The sequence below is a fragment of the Colossoma macropomum genome, unplaced genomic scaffold (assembly GCF_904425465.1).
Source record: "Colossoma macropomum unplaced genomic scaffold, Colossoma_macropomum, whole genome shotgun sequence".
Classification (NCBI taxonomy): domain Eukaryota; kingdom Metazoa; phylum Chordata; class Actinopteri; order Characiformes; family Serrasalmidae; genus Colossoma; species Colossoma macropomum.
In genome coordinates this window covers 6,474,423-6,501,698 of record NW_023494800.1, presented here as the reverse complement: position 1 = coordinate 6,501,698, position 27,276 = coordinate 6,474,423, and the positions used below count along the sequence as shown (strand labels likewise).

Below are 27,276 nucleotides of genomic sequence, written 5' to 3'. Positions count from 1 at the left end.
TTCCAAGAACCAAGAGGGAGGAGTTATACGCTAAACAGGCTAACGATGCATGATCTAAACTTGGATGATGATGTAATGATGTAATGAGCAACTGAAGGTCAGACTCATTGTTTTGTCTACACATATCACCAGTGTCAGAAGAAAACCTTGTAACTTGTATTTTTATTTATTTATTTATTTTATATAATGTTTTTTTTTTAACACTAATACATGTTAAGGACATTTTTCCTTTTCCTATAAACTTATAAAGTTGTCTCACGACAGCAACGATATGGTGTCCAAAGCTTAAAGCCGGTTATCTGGGAAAGCTGAAGCTGAGTGGGTGTTTTTAGTTCAACGGCAAATATACTGTGTATTAAAGAAAGAAACAAACAGAACTGCAGAATTAGCCCTTAAGGATACTGTCCGTCAGTTTCAGTAAATCACGCCCCAAATGTGCTCATACTTATTTTTTATATTCCAGCTTAGCACCTAAATATAGACTACTGTGTTGAGTTTGCCGTCCAAGAATAGTGATCCTGGAGATTTAGCCTCTTAATAACCTCCAATAAACTACAACGGCGTTTTAGGGCCACTGTTGATAAAAATAAAAGTTGTAACATTTCGAGAAAAAAGTCGTAATATTTTGAGAAAAAAGTTGTAATATTTCGAGAAAAAAGTCATAATATTTCAAGAAAAAAATCGTAATATTTTGAGAAAAAAGTCGTAATATTTTGAGAAAAAAGTTGTAATATTTAGAGCAAAAAAGTTGTAATATTTCAAGAAAAAAGTCGTAATATTTCAAGAAAAAAGTTGTAATATTTTGAGAAAATAGTCTAAATTAATACCAGGAAAGGGTGCAATATTGTGGCCAAAGGCTTTGCAAAGGGAAGGCAGCACCTCCTCGTGATAAAAGAGGGGCGGTGAGTCGGTGGAGTTATACTTTCATATCGATTCACCCATAAAGAAACACTCAGTCTCCCTGTCTCTCCTGCTCATCAGCACCAGCCTGTTATTAGTCTAAGAACCGGCTGAAACGGCTGAGCAGGAAACTTTATCTAGAATAAAGAGCCAGACGGGCTCGGAGGAAACTGTCTGTCTGTTTTATTGAAGGAGAACCGCAGGCAGGGTTGTCTACACGGCTATCAGTGGCTACATCTCCACACTTTCAAAGTTTCGCAGACAGTGAGAATGATGATCAAACTGATCCGCAAGTAGACAGGAGTGAGTGGTGCTCCGGAGCCAATACAGCAACCGAGACCCCAACGCATTATGGCAGCCCCCTACAGGTAGCCCACTTTATCCTCCAAATATTACAACTTTTTTCTTGAAATATTACGACTTTTCTCTCAAAGTCTACTATTTTTATTTGTATTAACAGAGGCCCTAAAACACCGTCGTAATAAACACACCAGAATCAGCTAATTAAGGTACTCTGAATGTCAGAGCCAGTGTGTTAGGTTAGAGTTGGGCATCCCTACGTTAGGAAATTAAATGCTTTTTTAATTATGGAGATTAAAAATAAGCACAAAGGAGAAAGAATGTAATAGGAATGCTAGAATACTATCGAATGTTAAAGGACAGTCTGCAGTTGTGATTCTGGTGACTGTAGTATTATTAATGTGGTACATTATTTAGCATGGCATGATTATTACGAGGACAATGCTCAGCCTTTAGGGACAGTAGTTCCGGTTGTAGCTGTCCCTCACAAATAGCAGTCATATTGTTTTAGAACATCCGAGTTTGACATTTCAAATCCGATGATTTGGTTTAACACAGGGGAACCACAAGAAACTGAGTTGAAAACATGGAACAAACATGCAGCATCCAACAACACTGGACCAAAGAGGTTCTGAAGACAAGGAATTTAGCAACTGTAACTACAGAATGTGCTAATTCTAAACACATACTAGGTTTTAATCTGTTCAGTGCTAAATCAGCTCAACCTGTTTTAGTGGTGTCACTTTGAATTTTATAGCCCTGGGGGCTTTTGTGATCTAATTGACCGACCCATGCTCCACCTACAAATGTGTTCTTTCACCACTACTGCTGCAGCGTTGGACAAGATTTACAGAATAATGGCAAAAACACCATTCAACCTAATGAGAAATGAGGTTATGAAAACTGTAAATAAGTAACATGAACTATCAGAAAAGTAGACGGGTTTCCATTTAAACCATCAAGATAATTTTGCAAAAATAGTGTGAAAAATACTGCGTTTATATATGTTTCTGTTTTTCATTCTTTTAAGCAAAATGGGCAGATTTAAGAAACGTTTAATGTTGGGCAACTGGCACGTTGCTGTTATGGCTATATTTTATATCATGAAAGTGTGGATAGAGAACTGCCTGTCCTGTTTGCTCATGAAATATGAGTTAATCAGCAGTAGGCACCTCATATCTGGGGGTGATCATACATTACACTGGTATTTACTGTCTAATATCAGCAATATGTTTATTTCTTTAATAATGGCACATTAGCCTTCTGCCTTGGTTTGTAGCTTCTGCCACAAAAGAACAGAAGCACTTGGTTGGTCATATAACTTCCATATTCTTTTTATTCTCTTTATTCTTTTTGCCAAAATATGTATAAAAAATATGAAAGCAAGTCTAGTGAATGCCAGCTTTCACACACGAATGGGCTGGAGGTTAGGGAACCAGCCTTGTGACCGGAAGGTCACCTCTTCGACCCCTTGAGCCATCAGTATGTAAGGCACCTAACCCCCAACTGCTCTCCGGGTGCTGTGGATAGGGCTGCCCACCTCTCCCGGCAAGTGTGCTCACTGCCCCCTAGTGTGCGTGTGTGTGTATGTGGGTGTTTTATTGCATGGATGGGTTAAATGCAGAGGTCAAATTCCTCTGTGTGCAAACACAGTTGGTCAATGGTTCTGAACTGAGCAAACAAAATATATCAAATTTGACATTAATAACACAATCTAAATGTATTTAGAGGAGCTGAGCTGAAATTCCTCATTATTTCGAATGAATGAATTGCCAAAATGAATTTTCACCAACATTCTGTAAAGCTTGTTGAACCTCAACAGTAGCTATGAAACAGCACATCTGTGAACTGAGCAAGGTAAGGTCAATTATCAGGGAAACTACTGAGGTGCAGAATATACTGAGACAGGGTCACAGCACCAAACTGCCCTGAAAGACGACATGCTGACAAGCATTCAGCTCCATGCTTCAGGTACTGGCATAGTCAGTTTCACACTCCATGCACTTCATGCAGCATTCAACGCATGCATGGGTGCCTCGTGCAGGACAGACACCGGACACTGGACATGACCAAAAGAGGAAGAAAAAGAGATGTGGTTCTCCACCTTGCCCAAAGCTTGTGCTGAACAGATCCCCTAAAGTGCGCCGGCGACCCACGTGCCTCGGCAGTGACCAGAATCTCCGGCACACTCCAGCAGGGGACAAGCACACACAGATGAGAACGAACGGTGACTTAAAAAGAAATTTGGTCAACTGGTTTTGAGGGGGCGACAGGTCCGTTTGCTAAGGATATCCTTACAGTGTAGCATTTATTAATATGTTACAAAATACTGCGATGTAATTTTGAACACATATGCATAGATCTGGATCATTTCACAAATATTCAGCTCAATCTGCTACATTTGGTGGGGCAGACATCTGCATAACACACCTTGTCACCATGATTCGCCAGAACAGTATTCCCATTTTTCCAAATTGAGCTTGCCAAGATTACCTAATGAGGGTTCAGCAGTGAATGCTGCACGTGGGGTTCCTATTCAGTTTGATTTGGCTAGAATAACAGGAGGATGATGATAAAGTGGATTTCAGTACCTTCCTCTGCTGGCAGAGAGAAATCATCCGGGTCATCCTGAGCCTCCAGGCAGGTCGCAGGCACCCAGCCTTGAGCGTCCTCTGAGCTCACAAACCACCAACCTGAAGAGAGGAACATGTATTACCTAGTTAAGACTGGAATGTACTATTTTGGCAGAATTCTCTCTTTAAGCCAGACCCCATTAGATTTTGGAGTTGACCAGTGGACCTTTAGAAGCATTCCTATTCAGTTCCATGCAGTCTTCAGACAAAATTAGGGATGTTCAATCTGATTACATCTGATATTTAAGTATCTGTAAATGAGTGTTAGGCTTTGGTCACATAGCAGGTAAAAGTGGCCCAAATCTGATCTTTTTCTTCAAATGTGACACAGATGTGTGTCAGTGTGAACAGCAAAAAATGCATTAAATCTGACACTTTCAATTCCGATCTGGGACACTTTCATATGTGGTACTGAAATCTGATACGTATCTGATGTGCAGCAATGCGTCTCAGTCTGAACTGCAAGATCGGAATTCATGTGACTTTCACGTCAATCGAACTTGCCCTAATTTCTCGCTGCTGAGACTCAAACATTTAGGCTGATGTTTCTGTACCAAAAAAATACAAGGAACTCTTAGATTAAAGAATCCGAGGACACAAACCAAAGAAATGACTCTGCCCTTTTCACGGCGAGCTCAAACACATTTTGGGTGATGTGCCCAGCTGTCAGTCAATGAAGCTTGTTCGCTCCTGTGATGCTAGCGAAGATGAAACTGAGCGGACTGGTGTTCGTTGGCAGTCAGGATTGTTTACCTCTGGATGAGCCACGTGAAGCAATGTTCTTTTGCACATACAGGTTAGTTTAGGAGCTGATCTGTTCAGACTAATGTCGCAGGTCACAAACAAAAAAAAAGATTTGGTGAGAAAATCAGATTTAGGCCACTTTTGCTGTGTAAACTTAGATGGTGTGGGGAAGGAGTTGCATCTTCGACACAAGGTTTTTTTTCTTCAACATGGTAGGTTGTCAAGCTAACATTAAGAAAGAGAAATATCTTTTCACTGTTTCTAGTTCTGTGGTGGCACAGTGGACGCCGTGGGCAGAGCTGTCACCTCATAGCAAGAACGGGGCTGGGTTCGATTCCCCGGCCGGGCGACCAGGGTGCTTTCTGTGTGGAGTCTCCCTGTGTCTGCATGGGTTTCCTCCCACAATCCAAAGACATAAACGTAAATGTGTGTGTGAACATACATGTCTGTGTGTCTGCCCTGTGATGGATTGGCAAACTTTCCAGGGCATTTCCTTCTGCCCGACGTACACTGGGATAGGCTCCAGCACCTTCCATGACCCAGAAGGATACACGGCTTAGAAGATGGATGGGTGGATGTTTCTGGCTCTAGGTAGAGTGCTTAGCCTAGCCATGCAACACGTCAAGTCACGTCTTTAACGACATGAGCTGTCGACATGAGCTGACTGAACTGTCAGCCTGTATACTTTCTCGATACTTTAGTGAATTCTGTATTTGATTACCCTGGAACATCCCTAGTCAACACACCATCTCACCACCCTGTTATCTCCTTGTTTTCCTCAGTGTCCTTCACTATAAACCGTCCAGTTGTTAGATAACAGCCCCCAACTGATGAGCCCCCTGCTGGTCAGAAAATGACGTGCCTTGGCTCCTCACCTGATTCATTTTTCTCTATGACCTCTACCACCTGGCCCACATGGAGGCTGATCTCTGAACTCTCCTGCTTCTCATAGTCCGTCACGGCCACATACTGGTCCAGCAGAAGCGGGTCAGCTGAAGTGGAGTCTCCTCCTGCCATGGACAAAATGCTTAAACGTTATAACTTGCCTTCCTCTTACATCACTATGGCAAAAAGAGCAGAGTGAAGCCGATGTGATTATTTGGAAGTTAGAAGTGAGGAAAATGGAAGCAGAGACAGGACAGTTTAGTGCAAAGAGATAATAAAGGGAAAGAAAAAAGAAAACCCACACCAGATCACCAGCAAATCTGCAGTGAACGCAGCAGCAAATCACAGGATTTTACTATTTTCATGACCGACTAAACCTAAGATGCAATTGAAAAGCGCTCTTCAACTAAGCTGAGACTCACCTCAACCTTACACCCCACCATCCAATGACTAGCATGCAGTTGCAAAGCTATTTATTTGGAGCTTAATCGCCACAGATACTGATCTAACATAAAGAATAAAGAAGTGCTGGGTGAGGACTTTGGGCAAAAAAGAAACACTGACCCACAACTGACCCATCTCTATATTACATACCTCTGACCACACCTTTGCAACACAAATGACATGTCTTAGTAGGGCTGCAAAATATATCATTCGTTAATCTTTACTGTGGTTTTGGCCTTTGCAAAACTGATATCTCAGGATGCTGCCAGATGCAAATGAGCTCTAAGCCAGTCTTTAACCATGTCCCATGCTTTTTTTCTGCATACACTGCAAGATCTGCTGTGTTATAATGGAAATACATAGCAAAACAACTGCAACACTAGTTTTCTATCCACAGTGTGCAGCGCTAAGCCTCTTAGATATTCAAATATCTTAGGCCTAATCCCATTTCTTATTTTTACCCCATTCCTTGTTTTCGAGTGTCACCTTGCCCCTTGGAACTGAGTTACAAGTCGTAGTGGTCGAAATCTTCCCCTATGAAATGGGATCCTCAAATAAAAGAACATTACTTCATTAACAGCTACCAGCGCTGCTCTGTAGGCGACCCTGCCAGTCTGCAGTGACAGCAGAGGAGGGTAAAGTTCAGCTCCTCACTGCTGGGCTTTAGTTACATTTAGGACATCATGTGCCTTAAAAGAGGGGGGCAATTATTTATTATCACCCACCCCTAATACTTTAGTAATATGAAGCTGAAGTCAGATATTCGCCAGCTTCTTGCTTGAACTTTCCCATTCCACCTTAAATGGTGCAGCAGTTGGGATGCCTGAAGCACCAGAATGTAACTATGAATGCCCCATTTAAGGTGGAACGGGAAGTTAGCTAGCTAGTTAGCTAAAGAGAACCAGCACACTACGAGTGATTTTTTATGCTTGTTATGAAGAAAAGAACCATAATACATTGTAACGACATTAAACAAAGATAATACAGTGGTTATCATAATTTTTAACAGAGAAAATTCTCACATTTGTGGGTTTCTTTGGTCTCTTGCTCAGCCATCTTGCCGATTTTTCTTTTTTTCTCATAACGCTCTGTCTGGAGTGTGTCTCTGAAAAACCTCCGTGTGGAGGGCCGTGTAACCCTAACACTTCACCCTACATGAACTGACCCTCCTGATGATGCTGCTGCTGCTGCAGCTGCATAAACTCAAGCTATCTAATTAACTATTGCTTCACCTGTTTTCCCAGTTTTGTACTATAATACTTATACTAACGCTGTTTGCTATCCGGTGTCGACCAGAGAAGGATGGGTTCCCCTTTTGAGTCTTGGTTCCTCTCAAGGTTTCTTCCTTTTGCTTTTAGTGAGTTTGTTCTTGCCACTGTCGCCATTGGTGACGCTCATGGGGGGCTTGGACCCAGATTTTTCTGTAAAGCTGCTTTGTGACAATGTCTGTTATAAAAAGCGCTATATAAGTAAACTTTGACTGGACTTGACTTGACCCTACCCCTCTATCTCAACAAAAATCGGGACACCCTACCCCTACACGAGAACACGCAAATTGGAGGGTTAAGAGCTAAACGGTAGGGGGGAGGGGTGAAATGGGATTAAGCCTAAATCAGCACATAGTCCAGGGGCCATTTCCCAAAGACAAACCAGTCCAATGCAATCAGACATTTCTATTAAACCTACAGGGAGGTCTTCACTTCTGACTGAGCTGAAAAAGCCTGCTTTTACACCACACGGTCTTGTTCTAGGTGCCATTTAATGATCTGTCACTGGTGCAGTTCTAGTCCCAGGCCAGTAGGGGTAGTCCGGAGCTTTGGCCTTCAGATTTTGGTGAGTTAAAAAAAAAAGTTTCTGTTTTTTGTACTGTTGGTTTGATTTAGAGTCCAGCACTGCTCTGATGTGTCAAAGTCAATCCACGTGAGTGCTGTTTATAAAAAGTGCTAGTGTTGAAATACTGTGGAGATTTACTTTAATTGGAAGCTGAGTGTTGTTTATGTCAGTCTTTGTGAGTTTGTATGATGTTCGACTGTGCAATGTGAAATCTTAATTATTTTCTGTTATACATGGAGACTTTTTTTTTACTGTGGGGTTAAACTGGCCTTTTAACTTCCAGAATTTACTTCCCACTCTATTCTTCTGTCTTTCATGGACCAAGTACAACACAATACAACTCCAAAAATACAACTTGGCACCTACAAGCACTGTTTTGGTTCTGCAAAAATGTGGTCTGAGGTATGTATAGTCCATGTAAGTACACAAACTAAACTACTACCACAGAGTCTACATTACGGTTCTATTACATACTAACGTTGCAACACTATAGCTAGTACTGTCAAAAGATCCGCCAGCACTAGTACGAACGCTACTTAAAGGGGCATTCCACCATTTTTCAAAATTTCTGTATAATTCAGTCATTGAGTAAAGTCATTCAGAGTGGTTTGAAATGAAATGAGTCACTGTAGAGAAACTTATAGACTCAGACATCTTTACAGTGGTGGTGATAGGAACCTGAGAATACCCTTCATGTATCCCTCCACCATGAATAGATTAAAATAAGTTGCTTAAAACATGTTTCAGACCAAAACTATATCATAAAACAATGTCTCAGACATCAGGCAGTGTATTCATAACCATCTCATGTAATAACTTGCTGTGAGCTGTTAGAGGTGGATGTCTGGTTCCTATCACCACCACTGTGAACAGTTCTGACTCAGTACATTTCTCTAAAATGGAACGTTTCACACCAAACCACTCTGAATGACTCTGTTTACATTTTAACCATTTAATTAGGCAGAAAATTTGAAAAATTAGTGGAGTTCCCCTTTAAAACAATAGCCCAGCAAAAAATCTAATTTACACAGTTCCTGTGCCCCCTTACCCTAAATGTAGTCGATCAGCCAAGAAGGTTTAGTGTCCGAATTTTGCTTCTTTAGTTTTCTCTGAAGCTACGAGGCTAATCTCAAACTCACTTTTATGGCACTACATCAAAAAGAGTTACCTAAAAAAATGGACAAAATATCTTGCATAGCTGAAAATGAAGTCGAAGCCTGAATTTTGTTCCTCACTTTTTGTAAATTTAGGCACAGGCACAGTACAAAGTGATGTAGATATAGCATTACTGGTTAAATCAGCCTCGTACGCCCCAGTGCTAAACTAAAAGAGCTTGGCATTTAGGAGTAAAGGGCAAATTGCATAAATTTGATTTGTTTGCCTAATAAACTATTCTTAAACTATCACTTTAATCAGGAGTTCTATCCATTTGTTACTCTCAGTGACTGACGTATGACCTTCTACCACCAATTAGACCACCACTACACAGCCATGCGATCATCACACAGGGAACGAGCACCAAGCTTTGCCCCCAGCCCACCTCAGGAACTCAGAGTGGGGCTGCACCTCGAGGGCTCACACACAAAGAGCATGGCCACGTAAGTGGCAGTTACTACCTCGCTTTAGGAAAGAAGCCGCTCTCTCCACAATGCCTGATGAGGGAAAATGAATGAGAGTTGTTGTAAGGGAGGTGGGATTTGAATAAAAGGGGGAAAAGGCAAAGGGCAGTTCAGATAACACAAGGGTCAAAATATGTACAAAAACAATAAAAGATTCATGATAAGGATTACGGACGCTACAGCTCAGAATTACTAATTATTATACAGGGCTGTCTATGGCACATTCAGACTGAATTAGGCCAAAGGAACTAATAATTGTCAAAAATTAATAATAACTTACCCCCAGCACATCTAATGCATCATTAATTGCATTTCCTTACCTGATTTCTTTTTCCCGATGGGTTCCCTGTAAACAGATTACAAATAAAAGGTAAAGGTTAGATCACAGATCAACACTAGTAAAAGCTTTACTGCTTTACTTACAGCATAATCTAATTTACACAATTTCCACCCAACACAAATGTAGCTGATCAACCAAACTTTGTGCCCAAAGGTTGTTTCTTTAGTTGAGTTATTACACTCAGACTTCAGGTTTTTGGTTACTGCATGACATTCAACATATCACTGCTGTCGGAACAAAACCTCGTATCTCTAAAATGGTAACTTTACAGGAGAAGGAAAAAACATACTTTACTTTTAATGCAAGTCAATGGAACCAGATTTTTTTCCAAGTCATTTTGGGATGTTTCTATTGGTCCATTCACCATGAAACTTGCACGCAATATGAGGGGCAATATGTGCTTTCAAATTATGTCAAAAACTGAAAAACGACAAAAATGGAGATACAAGGTTTTGTTCCGCAGCAGGAGCCACTTTAAAGAGAGCACATTTGTGGTAATGAGAGAATGAATGCGAGAGGTTGGTCACTTCGTCTTTATGTCTGATGATTGAAAATGTTTAGTATCTGCATCAACACGCCTGATTAGACAATTAATCTAATAATATAATATAATATAATATTATAATAGTGTAGCGGTCAGTTCAGTCCTTTTCTCATTTTGTAATAAGCTGCCTGATTTAGATACTGCTCATTCGTTCTCATCAGGCAGAGAAACATTTAACAGAACATCACTGAACTGAACTGTGGCTGTACAGTAGAGGAACACTCACTGTTTTAGTCATTAACTGTGAATATCATCCACTTTACTGGAGCTTATTTGATACACTATGTCCAGATGGCCAGCAGTACAAGAACACAGTCCAGTTCATCCCACCATAATGTTTTTATTAGTTTCATTGTTAGCCAGATCTTTTTTTCACTGCTTGTCTCTCCTCACTGTCACCTGCCTTAAAGGTGCAGTGTGTAAAAATTAGAAGGATTTATTAGCAGAAATTAAATATAGTATAAAAAACCATGTTTAGTGTATAATCACCTGTAACTACAAATCGCTGTGTTTTCATGAGCCCTTCATATCTACATAGGGAGCAGATCCACTTCCTACAGAGGCCACCATGTTGCGCCACCAGAGCAGACAAACCAAACACTGGCTCTTGGATTTTTAGATTGAAGTGGCATGTGGAATTATGTGGCACTATAGCACCAGTTGGAAGACATAGAAAGAAGAAGAATGAGTAGCTGATGCCATCGCTGGTTAACTATTTTGTGTCATGAGAAGTTTGAGAACCCAAATTTTGACCAATGGAGGATTGTACGTACTATTTAGCCCAAGAAAAAGCAAAGGGGGTAAATCTTCGTCATCAAAGAAGCGAAAACATACCGGCCTCTGTAGATTCTACTACACACTTGGAAAGGGAGGGGTGAGGGAGGAGTATTCAATTGGTTGCAATCTGAAAAGAGTCTTAAGTGAATCAAATATGAGAGTATTTGCTTGAATTGGGGACTTAATGAAATGTTACAGTAGATAAGCTTTTAACTAATTACCTATTCAGTTTATATAACAATAGCAAATACAGCTTGTTCCTTGTTTCTACGCTCATTGTCCATTTTATCAGCTCCACTTACTATATAGGTGCACTTTGTAGTTCTACAGTTACAGACTGTAGTCCATCTGTTTCTCTGCATACTTTGTTAGCCCCCTTTTACCCTGTTCTTCAGTGGTCAGGACCCCCATGGACCCTCACAGAGCAGGTACTATTTGGGTGGTGGATCATTCTCAGCACTGCAGTAACACTGACATGGTGGCGGTGGTGTGTTTGTGTGTGTTGCGCTGGTTTAAGTGGATCAGACACAGCAGTGCTGCTTGAGTTTTTAAACACTGTGTCCACTCACTGTCCACTCTATTAGACACTCCTACCTTGTCAGTCCACCTTGTAGATGTAAAGTCAGAGACGATAGCTCATCTGCTGCTGCACAGTTTGTGTTGGTCATCCTCTAGTCCTTCATCAGTGGTCACAGGACGCTGTTGGCTGGATGTTTTTGGTTGGTGGACTATTCTCAGTCCAGCAGTGACACTGAGGTGTGTAAAAACTCCAGCAGCACTGCTGTGTCTGATCCACTCAGACCAGCGCAACACACACTAACACACCACCACCACGTCAGTGTTACTGCAGTGCTGAGAATGATCCACCACCCAAGTAGTACCTGCTCTGTGAGGGTCCCTAGGGGTCCTGACCACTGAAGAACAGGGTAAAAGGGGGCTAACAAAGTATCAGAGAAACAGATGGACTACAGTCTGTAATTGTAGAACTACAAAGTGCACCTATATAGTAAGTGGAGCTGATAAAATGGACAATGAGTGTAGAAACAAGGAGGTGGTCATAATGTTATGCCTGATCGGTGTATATTGATATATGGTGATATCCCAGCTGGTACAATATGGAGTAATCTCAAACACGTTTCTTATTAGTGAACTTCAGTAAACTGTCAACTCTGAAGATCAAAAGTGTGTTTTGGCCAAAGTCCTTTGCAAGAGAGTCTCTCTCTCTCTCTCTCTCTCTCTCTCTCTCCTGTTATATCCATCATTGTTATAAACAGTGTCTCCTTTCCAGCTACTAAGTGTTCTAGATTTCATTCTGCATAGTGGAGTCAGCTTGAAGCCAAGAGACTGGCAGCGCATTAGGAAAAAGCTCTAATCCAATTCTAAAAGACACATCAAGGTCCCTCTTTCAAATATTGTCAGGTTGGCCTTGGGTTTGAGGACAGATGAGCCCCGTGTATTTGCTAACTGTACTCCAGCATGTCAAAGACAATAAACTAATGACATCAATACGTTGTGTTTTTTTCCCAGGCTTGTATGCAGTAAGAGTAGATGGCTAACTGTGAGGATGCTAATGCTAATGCACCATCTTCTGGATTTGTCATTATGAGGTTATTCCAAAATCTAGCCTGATGACAGCTCACTGACTGCATGTGCTCTTTTTCCAAAATCAGCAGTTTTAGCAGCTAAAACCAATGAAAGCTATTACAGCCCTTGTGTTGCTTATTTGTGGAAAAGATTGTGGATCAGCTCTACACTCTAAAAAAGATGGTTCTTAAAGGGTTGCTTAGCAAAGAAAGTGGTTCTATATAGAGCCACGAACACTCCAAGCACCCTTTGCATCATGAAAGGTTTCTTAAGAATGTTCTGTAGATGGTTCTATATAGAACCTTTCTGAAAAGCGTTCAAAGAAGAGGCTTCTTACCCACTGCTATAAGGCTCTACGAGTCTCCTTACTGCAGAGACGGTACTGATCTCCTGTTTTTACTTTATTTCTCTTCTATTATATTTCTATTTTCATTTCTGCATAGTTTATGTAAGTTTATGTGCAATTATATGTTTTGCTACTGAAACACTGTAATTTCCCTTCATGATCAATTAAGTTTTCTTTTTCCTTTTCTTTTTCTTTCTTTCTTTCTTTCTTTCTTTCTTTCTATCTCTGTCTGTCTGTCTATCTGTCTGTCTATCTATCTGTCTATCTATCTATCTATCTATCTATCCGTCTGTCTGTCCGTTTATCTATCCGTCTATCTATCTGTCCGTCTGTCTATCTGTCTATCTATCTATCCATCTATCTGTCTATCCATCTACCCATCTATCTGTCTGTCTGTCTATCTATCCGTCTATCTATCTGTCCGTCTATCTATCCGTCTGTCTGTCTGTCTATCTGTCTACCTATCTATCCATCTATCTATCTGTCTATCCATCCATCCATCCATCTATCCACCTATCTATCTATCTGTCCATCTATCTATCTATCTATCCATCTGTCTGTCTGTCTGTCTGTCTGTCTGTCTGTCTGTCTGTCTGTCCGTCCATCTATCTATCAGTCTGTCTGTCTATCTATCTATCTATCTATCCGTCTGTCTGTCTGTCCATCTATCTATCCGTCTGTCTGTCCATCCATCCATCCATCCATCCATCTATCCATCTATCCATCTATCCATCTATCTGGCACCACAAAGGGTTCTTCTATTGTTACAATGTCAAGCTTGTAACAATAGAAGAACCATTTTAGGCGCTATATAGAACCCTTTTCAAAAACATTCTATATAGAACCATCTACAGAACATTCTGAAGAAACCTTTCATCATGCAAAGGGTTCTTACAGGGTTCATGGTTCTATATAGAACAATTTTCTTTACTAAAGAACCCTTGAAAAACCATCTTTTTTAAGTGTGTAGGATAGGAGTGGGGCTATATTTTGTACTTTTAGGCTGACCAACTGACCTGTAAAGGCCCTGCTCACAAAAGTGTTTATTCACAGTTACAACTGCGAGGCTGGACAAGCCTTACTTTTGTCTAAAACACCTACATTAAATGCAAAAGGTGTCACTGTTAGGATCGGATTGGCGGTGTAATCATGGTATGCACACAGCCTATATCAGCGGTTCTCAAACACACCCTGACCGTCTCCTTTTTTGCTCTATCCATGTGTGTTGCGAGTTAAAAAATCTGGACCTTCTGGGGTCCCTGAGGAAAATCACTGGCCTATGCAATATGTCGAAAAGGTGAAGTTGCAGGACTTCCAAGAGCTAAAGACAGGCTTTCAGTTACTCCTGTTCGCATCAGAAGTCCGAATATGGAAATGTTATGAATAAAACTGTGTTTTACACTCATGGGTAGGCTATGATGTTAACTCAGGCAGCTAGCAATGTCAAAACAACTGAAAGTGATTAAATTTTCCCTCAGCACAACATTCAGAGGTTTATCCTTAAAAAACCCTGATTACACAACAAAAAGCTAAACCCATCTGTCCCAACAGTGTGACTGTGCACACACCTACAAAATATATGTCATTTGAAATGAGAAACACATTCTACATCTATGAATTTTGATTAAAAAACTGATGCATATGCTACATTTTGATTGAATGGGATTTTTTGTCAATGTTCTGCAAAGCCTGTCCAACCTCAAAGACGGACTGTGAACTACAGACAACTACAGGGAGATTCACTCGAAAGAGGCCCCGAATATTCTGTAATAACTCTCGCTAGGATGAAGCAATCTGAACGAAACAACGTGCAATGTGCTCCTCAGTATATGGAGCTTCGAACAAGCCAGGATGCCCCTGCGTCAGAGCGACAAGGTAGGCACCGGACAGCTGTCGCGACGTGTAACCTCCGTTCGCAACTTCCAGGTGCATACCCCCGTACCCCTTCATGTGTCTGGCAGAAAACGGAGATCACTTCCAGCATCGCATGTAATGCAGTTGCTTACACATACGTCAGGGTATGTAGAGTATTTTTTTGGTTCAGATTGCTTCATCCTAACGGGAGTTACAACAGAATATTCGGGGCCTCTTTCGAGTGAATCTCCCAGTACATGAGTCTGTTAACTTTACATCTACCTTTATTTAGCAGGCACTTATCCACAGAGATTTAAATCAGTCGGTATGACAGTAAAGTTATTGTTTGTTTTAGTAACTAATGGGAACTATATATGAATCAAGACCAGCTTTATTTTGTAAAAATATCACTGTACTGGTATTTACGGTGGCGAAGAAGACCCAACAAACTGCAATAAAAATGGCTGCAAACCCAGAAAACACTGTCATCAAAATGACGACATTAACGATACATTTCATAAATACAGAAACACATGCAACTTCAGAAACACTGATAAGCCAGTCACAACACAACAGAGATGATTCAGGGACACTTAAAGAGGACAGAGCCATTCAGACTTCTAAAGTCTATGCAGCATAAACATTAACCGGTGAACATGAGATAACCCTTATTTGAGCAGATTATGACTATCACTGTATCATAAAGGGAATTAGCTGTAAAGTGTAGCTGTAAAAGTTAGAGAACCATAACTGTAACTGTAAAACCAGAGAACTATCACAGCACATCTATGACATATCACATAGCAAACTAGCCAGTCAGGTTAACCATGACCTTGGGATGTGAGTGTCCGAGTGTCTGTGGTCTTATCAACTTCTGTCTGTGATTTTCCATCATAGATATTCCATCACATTGGCCAGTCTTCCAGGAGTCTTTTTGTTGTGTTGTGGTTCCCTTACGTTGTGACTGGCTTTGCTGCATTTCTGAAGTTGCCTGTGTTTTGCAGTGCGTTTGTAAAATGTTGAGGAAAGTGTTCTCTGCTTTTGCAGCATGTTGGCAAAATGCAGTTCAGGTGTAGTCATTATGGCTACGTTCACATTACCAGGCTGAAGTGGTACAAATCTGACTTTTTGCCCTAATGTGACTCAGATCTGATGTTTTCAGAGCTGTGTGGACACAAATCTGATCTTTTCAAATCCGATCTGAGCCACTTTCATATGTGGTCCTAGATCGGATACGTATCCGATTCGTGGCCATGTGACCTTAATGTGACGCTCAGATCGGAATTCATGTGCCATCTTTCCACTGCGCATGTGCCATCATTCAGCGTTACCATGGCAGCAGCGCCGAACAGAAGTTAAAGCCTGTAAACGGTGGAAAAGCAACACATCTCACCTTTTTCTCCTTCGTCTTGCTCTAATAATGAAGCTGAGAGCTGATCAGAGTTAATTATCTTCTCAGCGAAGCTCGTTCTGCTCGTTAGTTTGTGCTGATGATTCACGTGATTCATTCACGTGACGTTACTGAGTAGGATGTGCGCATGAGGGTCATTTCAGGACGCCGGTTTGTTCACATTAATGACAGATTTGAGTCACTTACCTAAACGAGTGAACCATCGTGTCAGAGAAATCGGATTTGGGCAAAAAATCAGATTTGAGCAATGAGGCTTGTAATGTGAACATAGTGCGTTTATGAGTTTGCAGCGCGTTTTTAACTGTACTGTGAACAGGGTCTCCTCAGCTACTATAGGTAATCACTTTCCTTTTAATTCTCCACCATCTCTGCCACTGCGGCACAGTAGAAGATGGTCATTAATATGACCACTGCATGAAAAACAGATGAACAGGCTGTGCAGTGTGTAAATAAGTGTGAACTCACTCTATGGGTGGGTTCAGGTCCTCGGGACGCGTCTCAAAGAACACGCGCACTTCCTCACACTGGGAAATATACACAGGCAGCTGGATCAGGGCCTGAAACAGAAAGGACACAAAAACCGATGACCAAAGGCTTTACAGTAAGCATCCGTTCCAGAAAGCTTAACGGTCAATAAAGGCTTCCTGCATTTTTTTAATAGCAAGTGACCAGAAATGCCCATGTATTTACTGAACAACAGGCTGGTGTTAATGCATGGCACACAAACTCAGAACAATTCTGTAAACAGATCAGCGGATCAGCAACACATTAAATAAACAATAATATTTGAAATTTGCATATAATGCATAATAATATGTAGTGAGGGCTGCACTGATAATACCAATTGTGAAAAAAATAACAGATTTTTATTATCAGTGTGTTGGTGAAAAGCATTTTATGATCCTCTATAAGGTTGATATTCAGTCATTCCAACACATCACGATGCATTAGTGTTGATATGGTGTAGTGCAGGGGTCGGCAACATGTGGTTCCGGGGCCACATGTGGCTCTTTTACTGCCCTGTTGTGGCTCCACAGCAGAATTAGATAAAATAAGGTTAGGTAAAAATAAAATAATCCTCCTTTACAGTAAAATGAAGCTCTGCTGATCGTTTTATCACAGATTTAACGATAAATATTCATTTGCCAGCTTTTTGTTCGAACTGTCCAGTTCCACCTTAAATGGTGCAGCAGTTACATTATTGGAACAGAAAAATTCAAACAAGAGGCTGGAGAATGCGGAGCTGACTTCACCCCTGTAAAAATCAAACGCTGTGAGCCATTTTACAAAAAACTATTCCACTTTTGAGGAAACGTTTCCTGCCGGAGATGCGAGAAAAGCAGCAATAACTGATCAAAATCTTAAAGCGGAGCAAAATAAGTGCATTTTCATTTTTATTATATTTTTAAGTTTACACTAGGACATTAGCTAGCACATATTAAGACATATTTTCAGCGAAAATGGTAAAAAGTTCAATAAAATGGACATAAAATGTGGTGATTTTTGTTGAAAGGACAAAATGGCTATTTTTGCCATTTGGGTTGCCGACCACTGGTGTACATCGTTAACACCTCTGCCTTCTGTGCTACACACTGGGGTTCAATCCCCTGTCTGGGCAAGTACCCTACACTATTCCAATAAGGGTCCTTGGGCAAGACTCCTAACACTACCTTCACTTACCTGTGTAAACTGATCAGATTGTAAATCGCTCTGGGTAAGAGCGTCTGGCCAATGCCATACATGTAATGTAAATGTAATGCATTACAGGCAGTGTAGGGGGCGATATGGCTTCTTTGTCCTCTTTGTACTTTGAGCACTGACGGTGGTAAAGGAAGAGAAACTGCAGAAGGCCTAATAAATTAGTCAAATAATTGAATAATAGGCAACAGATCGTTCAGTTACAGAAGCAACTGTAAGTTGGAGACCTTGAATTAGTGTCAGGTATGCAATGAGCACCACTTTCCTTTGCAAACGGCCTCAAGGCTTCAAAGACATTCTTCCTAGATGTGCGTCCTTTAGGGAGAGCCAGCAGAAAGTCCAGCTAAGTCCAGTTCCCACACCTCCACAAAGCCAGCGCCGGTTAGCGCGCATTAGAGTCATCTGCTGCGGAGATATTTGCCGTTTCTAATCTATGCTCATCGATCTCTTCTCTAAAGATCCATCGGAGGCCGAGGGCTCTGCACGCTGTCTGCTGAAGGGAGTCGGATGAGAGCTGACAGGCAGCCATTTCTCACTAAAGATTAAAGGCAAACAGGCCTTTTTCTGCACCAAACGGCAGCTTAGCTTGTGCAGCTGCCCAGTCCTACATTCAACTGAGCTTTATATCTGTATCAACTTTCATACTTTACAAATAATAAAAGGCAACTTTATAAAATGTGAAACAGCAAATAAACAATGAACAACATGCAGTAAAAGACGATAAAAGAAAGGAAATTAAAAGCTGACTAAAAAGGTGTTTTAATACTCGTACAATATCTAAATTCACCAAACAACAGATGCAGAATGCGCATCAATTATGACCGTCTTAAGGAGGTGAATATGTGTCTTGCTTCTGGTGGCACACGATGCAGAAGACCATACATTGGCTTGTCTTTAATAAAGCTAAGTGCTTTGGGGCTGTCCTTGTCAAGAGGCAGACATGCTGTCTCTCTGCATGAGCTGAATTATGATGCCTTGGAGATTTTAACAGCACGGCTGTGCAAAGGCAGTGTCTGTTCAAGGTGTCCTTTCCTACTGAGGCACATTTGGCTTTTAAATATTAGAGGCACAGGGTCGGTGCCAAATTCATACAACTAGGCTGTGACTCGCTAATTAGCCTTCAGGATGTCATACGAGGGTGCACTTGCTAGGGATGTGCACTGCAACTAATTTTGATATTCGAGTATATACAAGATGTTAATGAATAGATATCCAGTTAACCGCGAAAAACACAAAAACAGACAAAAAAGGTACATTGGTGAAAGTAACGCAGGGCTGGAGTTTGAGGTTTAAGTGACTGTGCTGGGGTTATTTAATAAATCAGTGCACCAAATTTAGCAGGAATAAATTTGAATGTTTAATTTAAAAAAGCCAAGAGAAATCAGTCATTTTTGTGTTGGATGAGTATCAGAGGCTGCCTCTTCAGATGAGTGCACTCGCCCAAATTTCTAATTACATGGTTGGTTTACAGCTAGTTATGGAGGCCCTATCTGCATATTATTGACCTTTCTCTGTTAGAACTGCAACTAATATGTAACTACGACATAACAGATAAATATACTGACTGTTTTTTGATTGTTTCACTAATCTAACTATCATACCTTCTTCAGTTCCTCTCCGATTGCTGCCACAAACATGCCATCAAAGTGCCGTCTGAGCGATTTTTCTTTTATCGTGCAAGAAAAACAATAGTAGCCCTCTGCACTTCCTGCAGTGTACTGCAATCTGTCAGAATGACCGCATGTATTACACAAACAGTGGGCTTAAAAATGCATATAGACATTTTTCCATAATCAACCTCAACAACTATTCGATTTAATTTACGCCTCACCATCACACTAAAAAAGCCATGTGCAACACATTCAGCTGCTCGAAAACACAGCCAAACATTTCATTTAATCAAATGTATCCTTACCATCCACCTAGATAACCTAACAGAATACAATGTCACAACAGCTCTGCCACTGACTTTTTACAATTACCAGTCAACATCACTGCATGAAGTATTTTTTTTTATTATGGTCTCAAGACTGTAAATTAACCACCCTGATCTCAAAATCATTTGGACTCGGTCTTGTTTCTCTGGACAAGGTGGAGAGCAGCCGAGTGTCTCCGACATTGTATTCTTTTAAAAAAACCTATGCCTATTTTGAATTTGATGCCAGCACCACATTTAAAAAAGTTGGGACAGGGGCATGTTTACCACTGCGTTTACCTCTTCTTTTAACAACACTCTGTATGTGTTTGGGAACTGAGGAGACCAATTTTTGTAGTTTTGAAAGTAAAATGTTTTCCAATTCTTGCTTAATACAGGATTTCAGCTGCTCAGCAGTTCGGGGCCTCCTTTGTAGTATGAATAAAACAGTCCAATGCTCAAATCTAATCTGTTGACTACCGATTAAGGCTCTAATTGATCTTTCCATGATAGGTTAACTAGGTATTATTTGTTTGTTGATGTTAATTGCTTTCAAAATTCAAACATCTCCTGAGAGCAGATCGAAGATCATTATTACTATGTTTCATTTAATAATAAAAATGGACATATATCTTATTTGGTTTATAATATTTAGTTTTAGAGAAGAAGGGACAGAGAAGAACTTTACCATTGTTTGCTTCCAAAAGCTACAATCCAAGTTCGATAGTAAATTCATAGAAACATAATAAATTCAACAGTTTTAGGCTATACATTATTTAATTTTATATTATGGTCCTGACTCTAACTCGCTGACTCAATGTGTCCAGGTCTCTGTCTTGAATGGAACTCACCTTTAGTGGTTTGGACTACAACACTACATTTTAATGGTCAAAGTTTTAAACGTGAAGCAAGACAATACAGACTGGCTTGATATGAGCCACAGACAATACAGGAATACTACGCAAATGCTTCTATGAGTGTTTCCACACTTAAGAAAACACATGAAAACTCTCTCCCCACAGGATATATCTGAATATATACTAGTGGCAATATATACACTGATATTCACATGGGATAATATAAGCTGGGGTTATGTAAAAGCCCCTGAAATCTTTAGTCAGAAGCATGCAGGCCACAAAAAGTACTGATAAGTTGGATTCAGCCAGGACTAAAATCACTGAGAAACACTGGTATTAGTTTCGTCGCCCCACCTCCCCACATAAAACTAACCCATCCGACTAGTACTTTTTCGACTAATCATTGCAGTTCTGCTCTCTGTCCCTCCATCCGAAGAGATGGTTTCCAGGGCCGTCGCTACTACCCTCAGATTGATACCCCCTCTGGGTGACCTCCACAGTCATTTGTATTCTCTCCTGGGAGCCGCTGCATGGAGGCCCATTACAGCAAATGGTCTTTATTGGTGCTCTTCCTCTGCTGGCTGCATTAACCTGATTGTGTGTGTGTGTGTGTGTGTGTGTGTGTGTGTGTGTGTGTGTGTGTGTGTGTGTGTGCGCATGAGAGAGAGCGAGGGAGTGTGTTTATCAATGTATTCATCAATGTGTGCACATGTCTTGGCCTATGTTAAAAACAGACATGGACTGAAGATTTCTGGAGTTCAGACATCAAAGAGCTGCAGCAGAAAGATAAACTATACGAGATAAGTTTTAAATCCTCAGTCGGAGGCGTGGCCTGGGGTCAGGGGTTATGCTTTAACGCTAAGTTCGTTCCTAACGGGCTAAGTGGATCGGTTTAAAGTGACAGTTCAGCAAAAAAATCTAATTTACTACATTTCTCCTTTTCTCCAAATGTAGTCAATCAGCCAAGACGTGTCTGGAGTCTAGACCATGTCAATTTGATTTTTTTCCTTTAAAGGAGCAGAACTCAAAATAACAGTGCTCAGCTCAACACAATGGAGTTCATGGAAGCCAGAGCCATCTCACTAAGCCCTGGCTTCATAACTTCTGTTATGGTTATGACTTGAAAGGAGGAAGTAAATAAATTATATATATATCAAAGTAAACAGGAAAGTCAAAGGGAAGTGCAGAAAATTAAGAAATTAAAAAAAATTTCATTTTAAAGCGTAGTAGTTCTTAAAGGAAAGATCACTGGGAAAGATTTGGAATGTGATACGTAGTTTACGTTAAAAGTAGTTTAGTTTAAGTTTACAATCGTATGCAAAGGTTTGGGCACCCCTAGTCAAATGACTTGTTTTGTTGATTTTCTACATGAAAATGAGTTAAAACATCCTAAAATTTGCAGAAAATGCCGTATCTGAGAACAACCCCATTTAAAAAATGCTGGGACGCTGTGCAAAATATAAATAAAAGCAGAATGCAAACAAAGTGCAAATCATTTAAGCTCTATAACTAATTGAAAATAGTACAAAGACAACATATCAAATGTTGAAACTGAGACACTGTATTCTTTTTTGAAAAATCTATGCCTATTTTAAATTTGACAAACAAAGCCTGTTTATATTGTTCAGCATTAATCTCCTCTTTAGCGTGGAGGACACGGCATCCCCACGTCCAAAAGGAATTTCAAATTTCGATTTGTCGGACCACAGTATACTTTTCCACTTCACCTCAGTCCATCTTAAATGAGCTCAGGCCCAGAGAAGGCGGCGGCGTTTCTGGATCCTGTTTCTATTTAATTTCTTCTTTGCATCTAAGAGTTTTAACTTGCATTTGTGGATGCAGTGACAAACTGTTTTCACAGACAGTGGTTTTCAAAAGTGTTTCTGAGCCCATGTAGTGATTTCCACCACAGAATCATGTCTGTTTTTAATGCAGTGCCGTCTGAGGGCCCAAAGATCACGGCCAGCAAATGCTGTTTTTTGGCCTTGAGCCTTGCATACAGAGATTTCTCCAGATTCTCTGAATACTGTAGATGATGAAAACCCCAAGTTCTTTGCTATTTTACATTGAGAAACGTTATTCTTGAATTGTTGCACTACAGAGTTGTCTTTTACAGAGTGGTGAACCCCTCCCCATCTTTACTTCTGAAAGAGCCTCTGAGATGCTCTTTGTATACCCAGCCATGTCACTGACCAGTTGTGAATTAACCTCATTAGTTGTGAGATGTCCTACTAGTTTTGGCATTTACAGTGTTTTGTTGCCCCCGTCCCGACTTTTTTGAAATGTGTTGTCTGCATCAAATTCAAAATTGACATATATTTTTTCAAAAACAATACAATTTCTCAGTTTCAACATTTGATACGTTGTTGTTACACTATTTTTCAATTTAACATAGGGTTTAAATGATTTGCACATCATTAAATTCTGTTGTTCTTTGTATTTTTCACAGCATTACAACTGTTTTGGAAATGGGGCTGTATGTTCTCTGTAGAGGGTGTGTTAACTTCTCAGAATAATCCATGTAATCTGACCAGGGGCGCCCAAACTTTTGCATTCAACTATCTTCTGCTTCTGTAATGATACTTTAGACCAAACACACCAAGTCGTGGAAAGGAAGCTTTTACATCCGGACGCTTCCCTCATTTCCCTCCAGTGTGAGAATGATTTGAAATGTGTTTAAAAGTGCTTAACAGTCTCTTGATCCGATGACCACAGAAACATGGCACCTTTTCATGTAGAGAGGGAAAACCCTTCTGTGTCAGCACAAAAACAGAGCTTTCTGGCAATACACCAGAACAAAGATCATGACTATTATGAGGCCTCCTTGTAAAAAGTCTAAGGGTAACATTTTCTTTTTAAAAAGCCATTTCCTCCAGAGGCAGCCCTTAAAACTAAACACAAAGCCACGGCCTGCTGACAAAGGCTGCCTCAGCACAGCTCTGACCCTCCACCCTCATGGGGGCACTGCTGCCAAATCAGTGTAATTAGTTGTTTGTTTGTTTAAAAAAAAAAGAAACTGGGAAAGAGACGCACTTCAAAGATATTTGGACTAAATATCACCCTCCAGTCTTTGATCAATAAGGCCATAACTAGAAATACTGTGCCATGTTGCAGCTCCTAATGAGAAACTCCACATTAAGCAACGATTATATCGCCATTGCTGGAACAAAACCTCGTATCTCCATTTTTGTCATTTTTCAGTTTTTGACATAATTTGAAAATGCCTGTTGTTCTTTATACTGTGTCTAAATTTCATGATCAATTGACCAAAAGAAACAGCCCAAAATTGCTTGGTAAAAAGTCCGGTTCCATTGACTTACATTAAAGTAAAGTAAGTTTTTTCCCTCTCCTGTAAAGTTATCATTTTGGAGATACGAGGTTTTGTTCAGACAACAGTGATATATAATTATATTATATATATTATATATTATGTAGCCCTCTAAATGCGGATCTAGACTAAAACTGGGTGAAATGGCCAAAAATCTACAATATATTACAGTCACAATGTATTTTTTGTGAAATCAAAAGGCTTATCCAGTGTAACAGACAAAACTGTTTCAGAGCAAGACAGAACATAAAATAAGTTTAATTAAAATAAGCTTAAATTAAATATTTTGAGGGGGCTGTGCTTTCACAGGGCCTTGCCATTATTTCATCTTGTTCTGAGCCGTTTTCCTCAAACTCACAGCTTTATTTACCCTCCATTTCAACACTGAAAATAGCTATCGCTAACTAACTGCCCTGATAGTTTGTTATGTTGCAAATGAATGGCTAGACTTCTCCCTCCTTGTGTTGTGAGGGAAAGACACACATTGGCACCTAGCATACCGAATCAACTGTTCAAGCCTTTGCTGCTAATACAGGCTTCATGGGGAGAAAACCACAATCATTTTGCTGAAAATCTCTCAAACGTTCACAATGAAAAAGTTTGATAAAAAAAAAAAAGTATTGTTTCATCTCCCAGGCCTAACCTACAATGAGAGATTGCAGGGAAGGAGAAAGAGGCAATGATGGCTGATGCAAGACTTACCCTGCAGTATTCGTTTATGGGCCGCAGGCGCTTCATGGCCACGTCCCTGATGTGACTCCTTCTGAACAGAATTTTCCCTGGGAACAAAACACAACAGTCTCATTTCTTTGGCCCCGTATGAGAAGTGTAATTCAAAAAATCCTGGATTCTGAACGTTACACTTCACTGGAAGCGTTCGCAAGGTCTGTATATCAATCTGCACATTTTACACCTCATACAAAATCCTCAATGGTATCATCACTGATCCTAAACATTCATGTTTAAGGAGCTGGTTACTTCTGTGTGTGAAAACTAGTGCACTCTCAGAAAAAAAGCTACAAAACTGTCACTGGGGCAGTTCCCCTCTTGTCACTGGGGTGGTCCCCTCAAGGGTACATCTCAGTACCTTTAGTCAGGGAACATAACTGAACCATAATCCACTGAAACGATATTTTCTAAGTTGTACTGACTCCACACACCCCGTCTCGTCTCCAGGCTTTTATTTTACTGTTCTGTTTTAAAACATTCGGAATGAAAAGGTACAAATCCGAACTTTTCACCTGGAAAAACTTATTTATGGTGCACAATTGGACCTTTGAGGGAACGTTTACATTGTTTGTACCTTGATTAATGAAAAATGTACCTTTATTTCTAACAGTGTGGTGTCAAAGTTCCAGCCTGAAGCCCAGCTGATGACTCCACGACTACAGCCCTTTTGTTCAAACACAGCTTTTGAACTGCAAGGAGTCCAAAGTATTATTTACAAGCAAAACGCATCGCTAATGCAGCGACTGCGGTAATATCAGTAACACTGGCACTGGAGAAAACCTTCAGCAGCTGACACTGGACAGTGCTTATGGGAGAACTGTAGATAAATCAACAGTCCACAAACTGTGCCAACTAACAAAAGCAAGAAATTGCAACGCTCCGGTTCCACATTACATTCTGACACAGCTGTTTTGTCCACTCATACAGTTCCAACAAAACACACTGCATTTTAAATGAAAAAAGAAAAATAAGACAAGATTTAACTGCACAAAATAATGTGATTTATCACAATCAATTATTTATTAGTAAATAGTTTTCTCGTAAGGTATTTGCTTGGAAACATTAAGTAGTGAACTCTGACATGCCCTTCATGAAGAAAGACCCTCTTATCAAGACAAAAGAACATGCCAAAGCTGTGAGTCAGTGATGAGAAATGGACTTTAATGGGTCTTTGGGAACCTTTTAACTTTTACAGCTCCAAGGAAGTTAGAGCCGTAGATAATGGTTGCTGTGTAATTAGAAGTGTCTGCCTTTAGAACACCATGGACTGGGGTCAACATGAGATCAGCTAAATACGGTTCAAGCAGGAAAAAGCTTATGATTCACATCCAGTACTGGAATAAATACATTTTACTATTGCAGTCCCTCACTTATTATCTATTAAATAAAAATAAATAAATAAATAAAAGTTTATATTGTCCAGTGAGAGAGAGAGAGAGAGAGACTGAGACCTGTCCTAACCACAGAGTGATGCTGCTATCATAATTAGAGGTGGGCAGTATGACGTGATGCATTTTATTGTGATAAGCAATATGGTGTTCTGCTAAATTAGATGTAGTGCAGGCCAGTGTGCAGTATGCGAAACACACACACACACACACACACACACATTCTAAGCCGCTTATCCTTCTGGGTCATGGGGGGATGCTGGAGTCTATCCCAGTGCTCATTGGGCAAAAGGCAGGAAACCGCGGAAACCCATGCAGACACGGTGCAAACGTGCAGACTCGGACCTGGTCACCCGGCCGGGGAATCGAACCCAGACCCTTCTTGCTGTGAAGCAACAGCTGTGAGGCAACAGCACGTGGCACACATTGTGTCCATGTCAAAATATTGCGATGCATATTGTGTAAAATGTCTACCTGTATCGTGATATAATGTTTTTGCAATGTCACCCAAACCTAGTCAGAATAACTGTACATTTGAATTAGACTAGAACTTGCATGTGAATGACGCTTCAAGTTATAACTACAAATTGGAGTAACTAAAGTAATTATTCTTTCATTTTAATAGTCTGTTATGACCTCCTGTATCGATTTCCCTTCCATGTGTTCATCGTTGCTGCACTGCTTGTTTCTTTTTCGTGCGCTGCAGTGCACCGAGGTCTGGGATGGTTAGCGTTCGGGCTGGGGAAAGACACGGGTGCAACACTCTTATCTTAGAATGTGATTATGATGTTTTGTCCAGGGAATTAGTTTGGACATTAATCCGTTTCTTTTGCATTATGTTAACCTGCAATCTGATGTGGTATCAGGCATGTTCGGTGGAAGTGCGTTCCCAGTTGCCAGTAAAATGAGTCACTTCTATTCTTGGTAATGTGGCCAATGGTAAAGTGCGTCTATTGCCAGAATTGTTTATGCATTCACTTTCATTATCCAAGTTTCCCCACTGTGTTTCCAAGTTAGAAGACACATTTGGTTCACCATTTGGGAGATGGAAGCAGGGTTTAGTCTTCCCAAGCCTGTATTTGGAAATACCAGGCGTGGTCCACTTAAGGTGCTAAAAGAAGCTTGGTTGTTGGACTGCAGGAATTCT

General features: G+C 40.5%; 1 protein-coding gene across 2 annotated transcripts in view; it reads right to left on the bottom strand.

The window, feature by feature from the left end:
- sh3pxd2b (SH3 and PX domains 2B) overlaps positions 1-27,276 on the bottom strand; it is a 67,815-nt gene that overhangs the window by 8,227 nt on the left and 32,312 nt on the right. The window contains exons 4-9 of one of the 2 annotated variants that reach the window (XM_036587736.1): positions 24,715-24,791; positions 16,680-16,771; positions 9,679-9,704; positions 9,356-9,391; positions 5,453-5,587; positions 3,792-3,893 (exon numbers count right to left, since the gene is read on the bottom strand). In XM_036587736.1, the coding sequence (XP_036443629.1) occupies positions 3,792-3,893; positions 5,453-5,587; positions 9,356-9,391; positions 9,679-9,704; positions 16,680-16,771; positions 24,715-24,791 (468 nt within the window). The remainder of the gene's footprint in view (positions 1-3,791; positions 3,894-5,452; positions 5,588-9,355; positions 9,392-9,678; positions 9,705-16,679; positions 16,772-24,714; positions 24,792-27,276) is intronic. The other variant, XM_036587737.1, reaches the window with a different exon arrangement.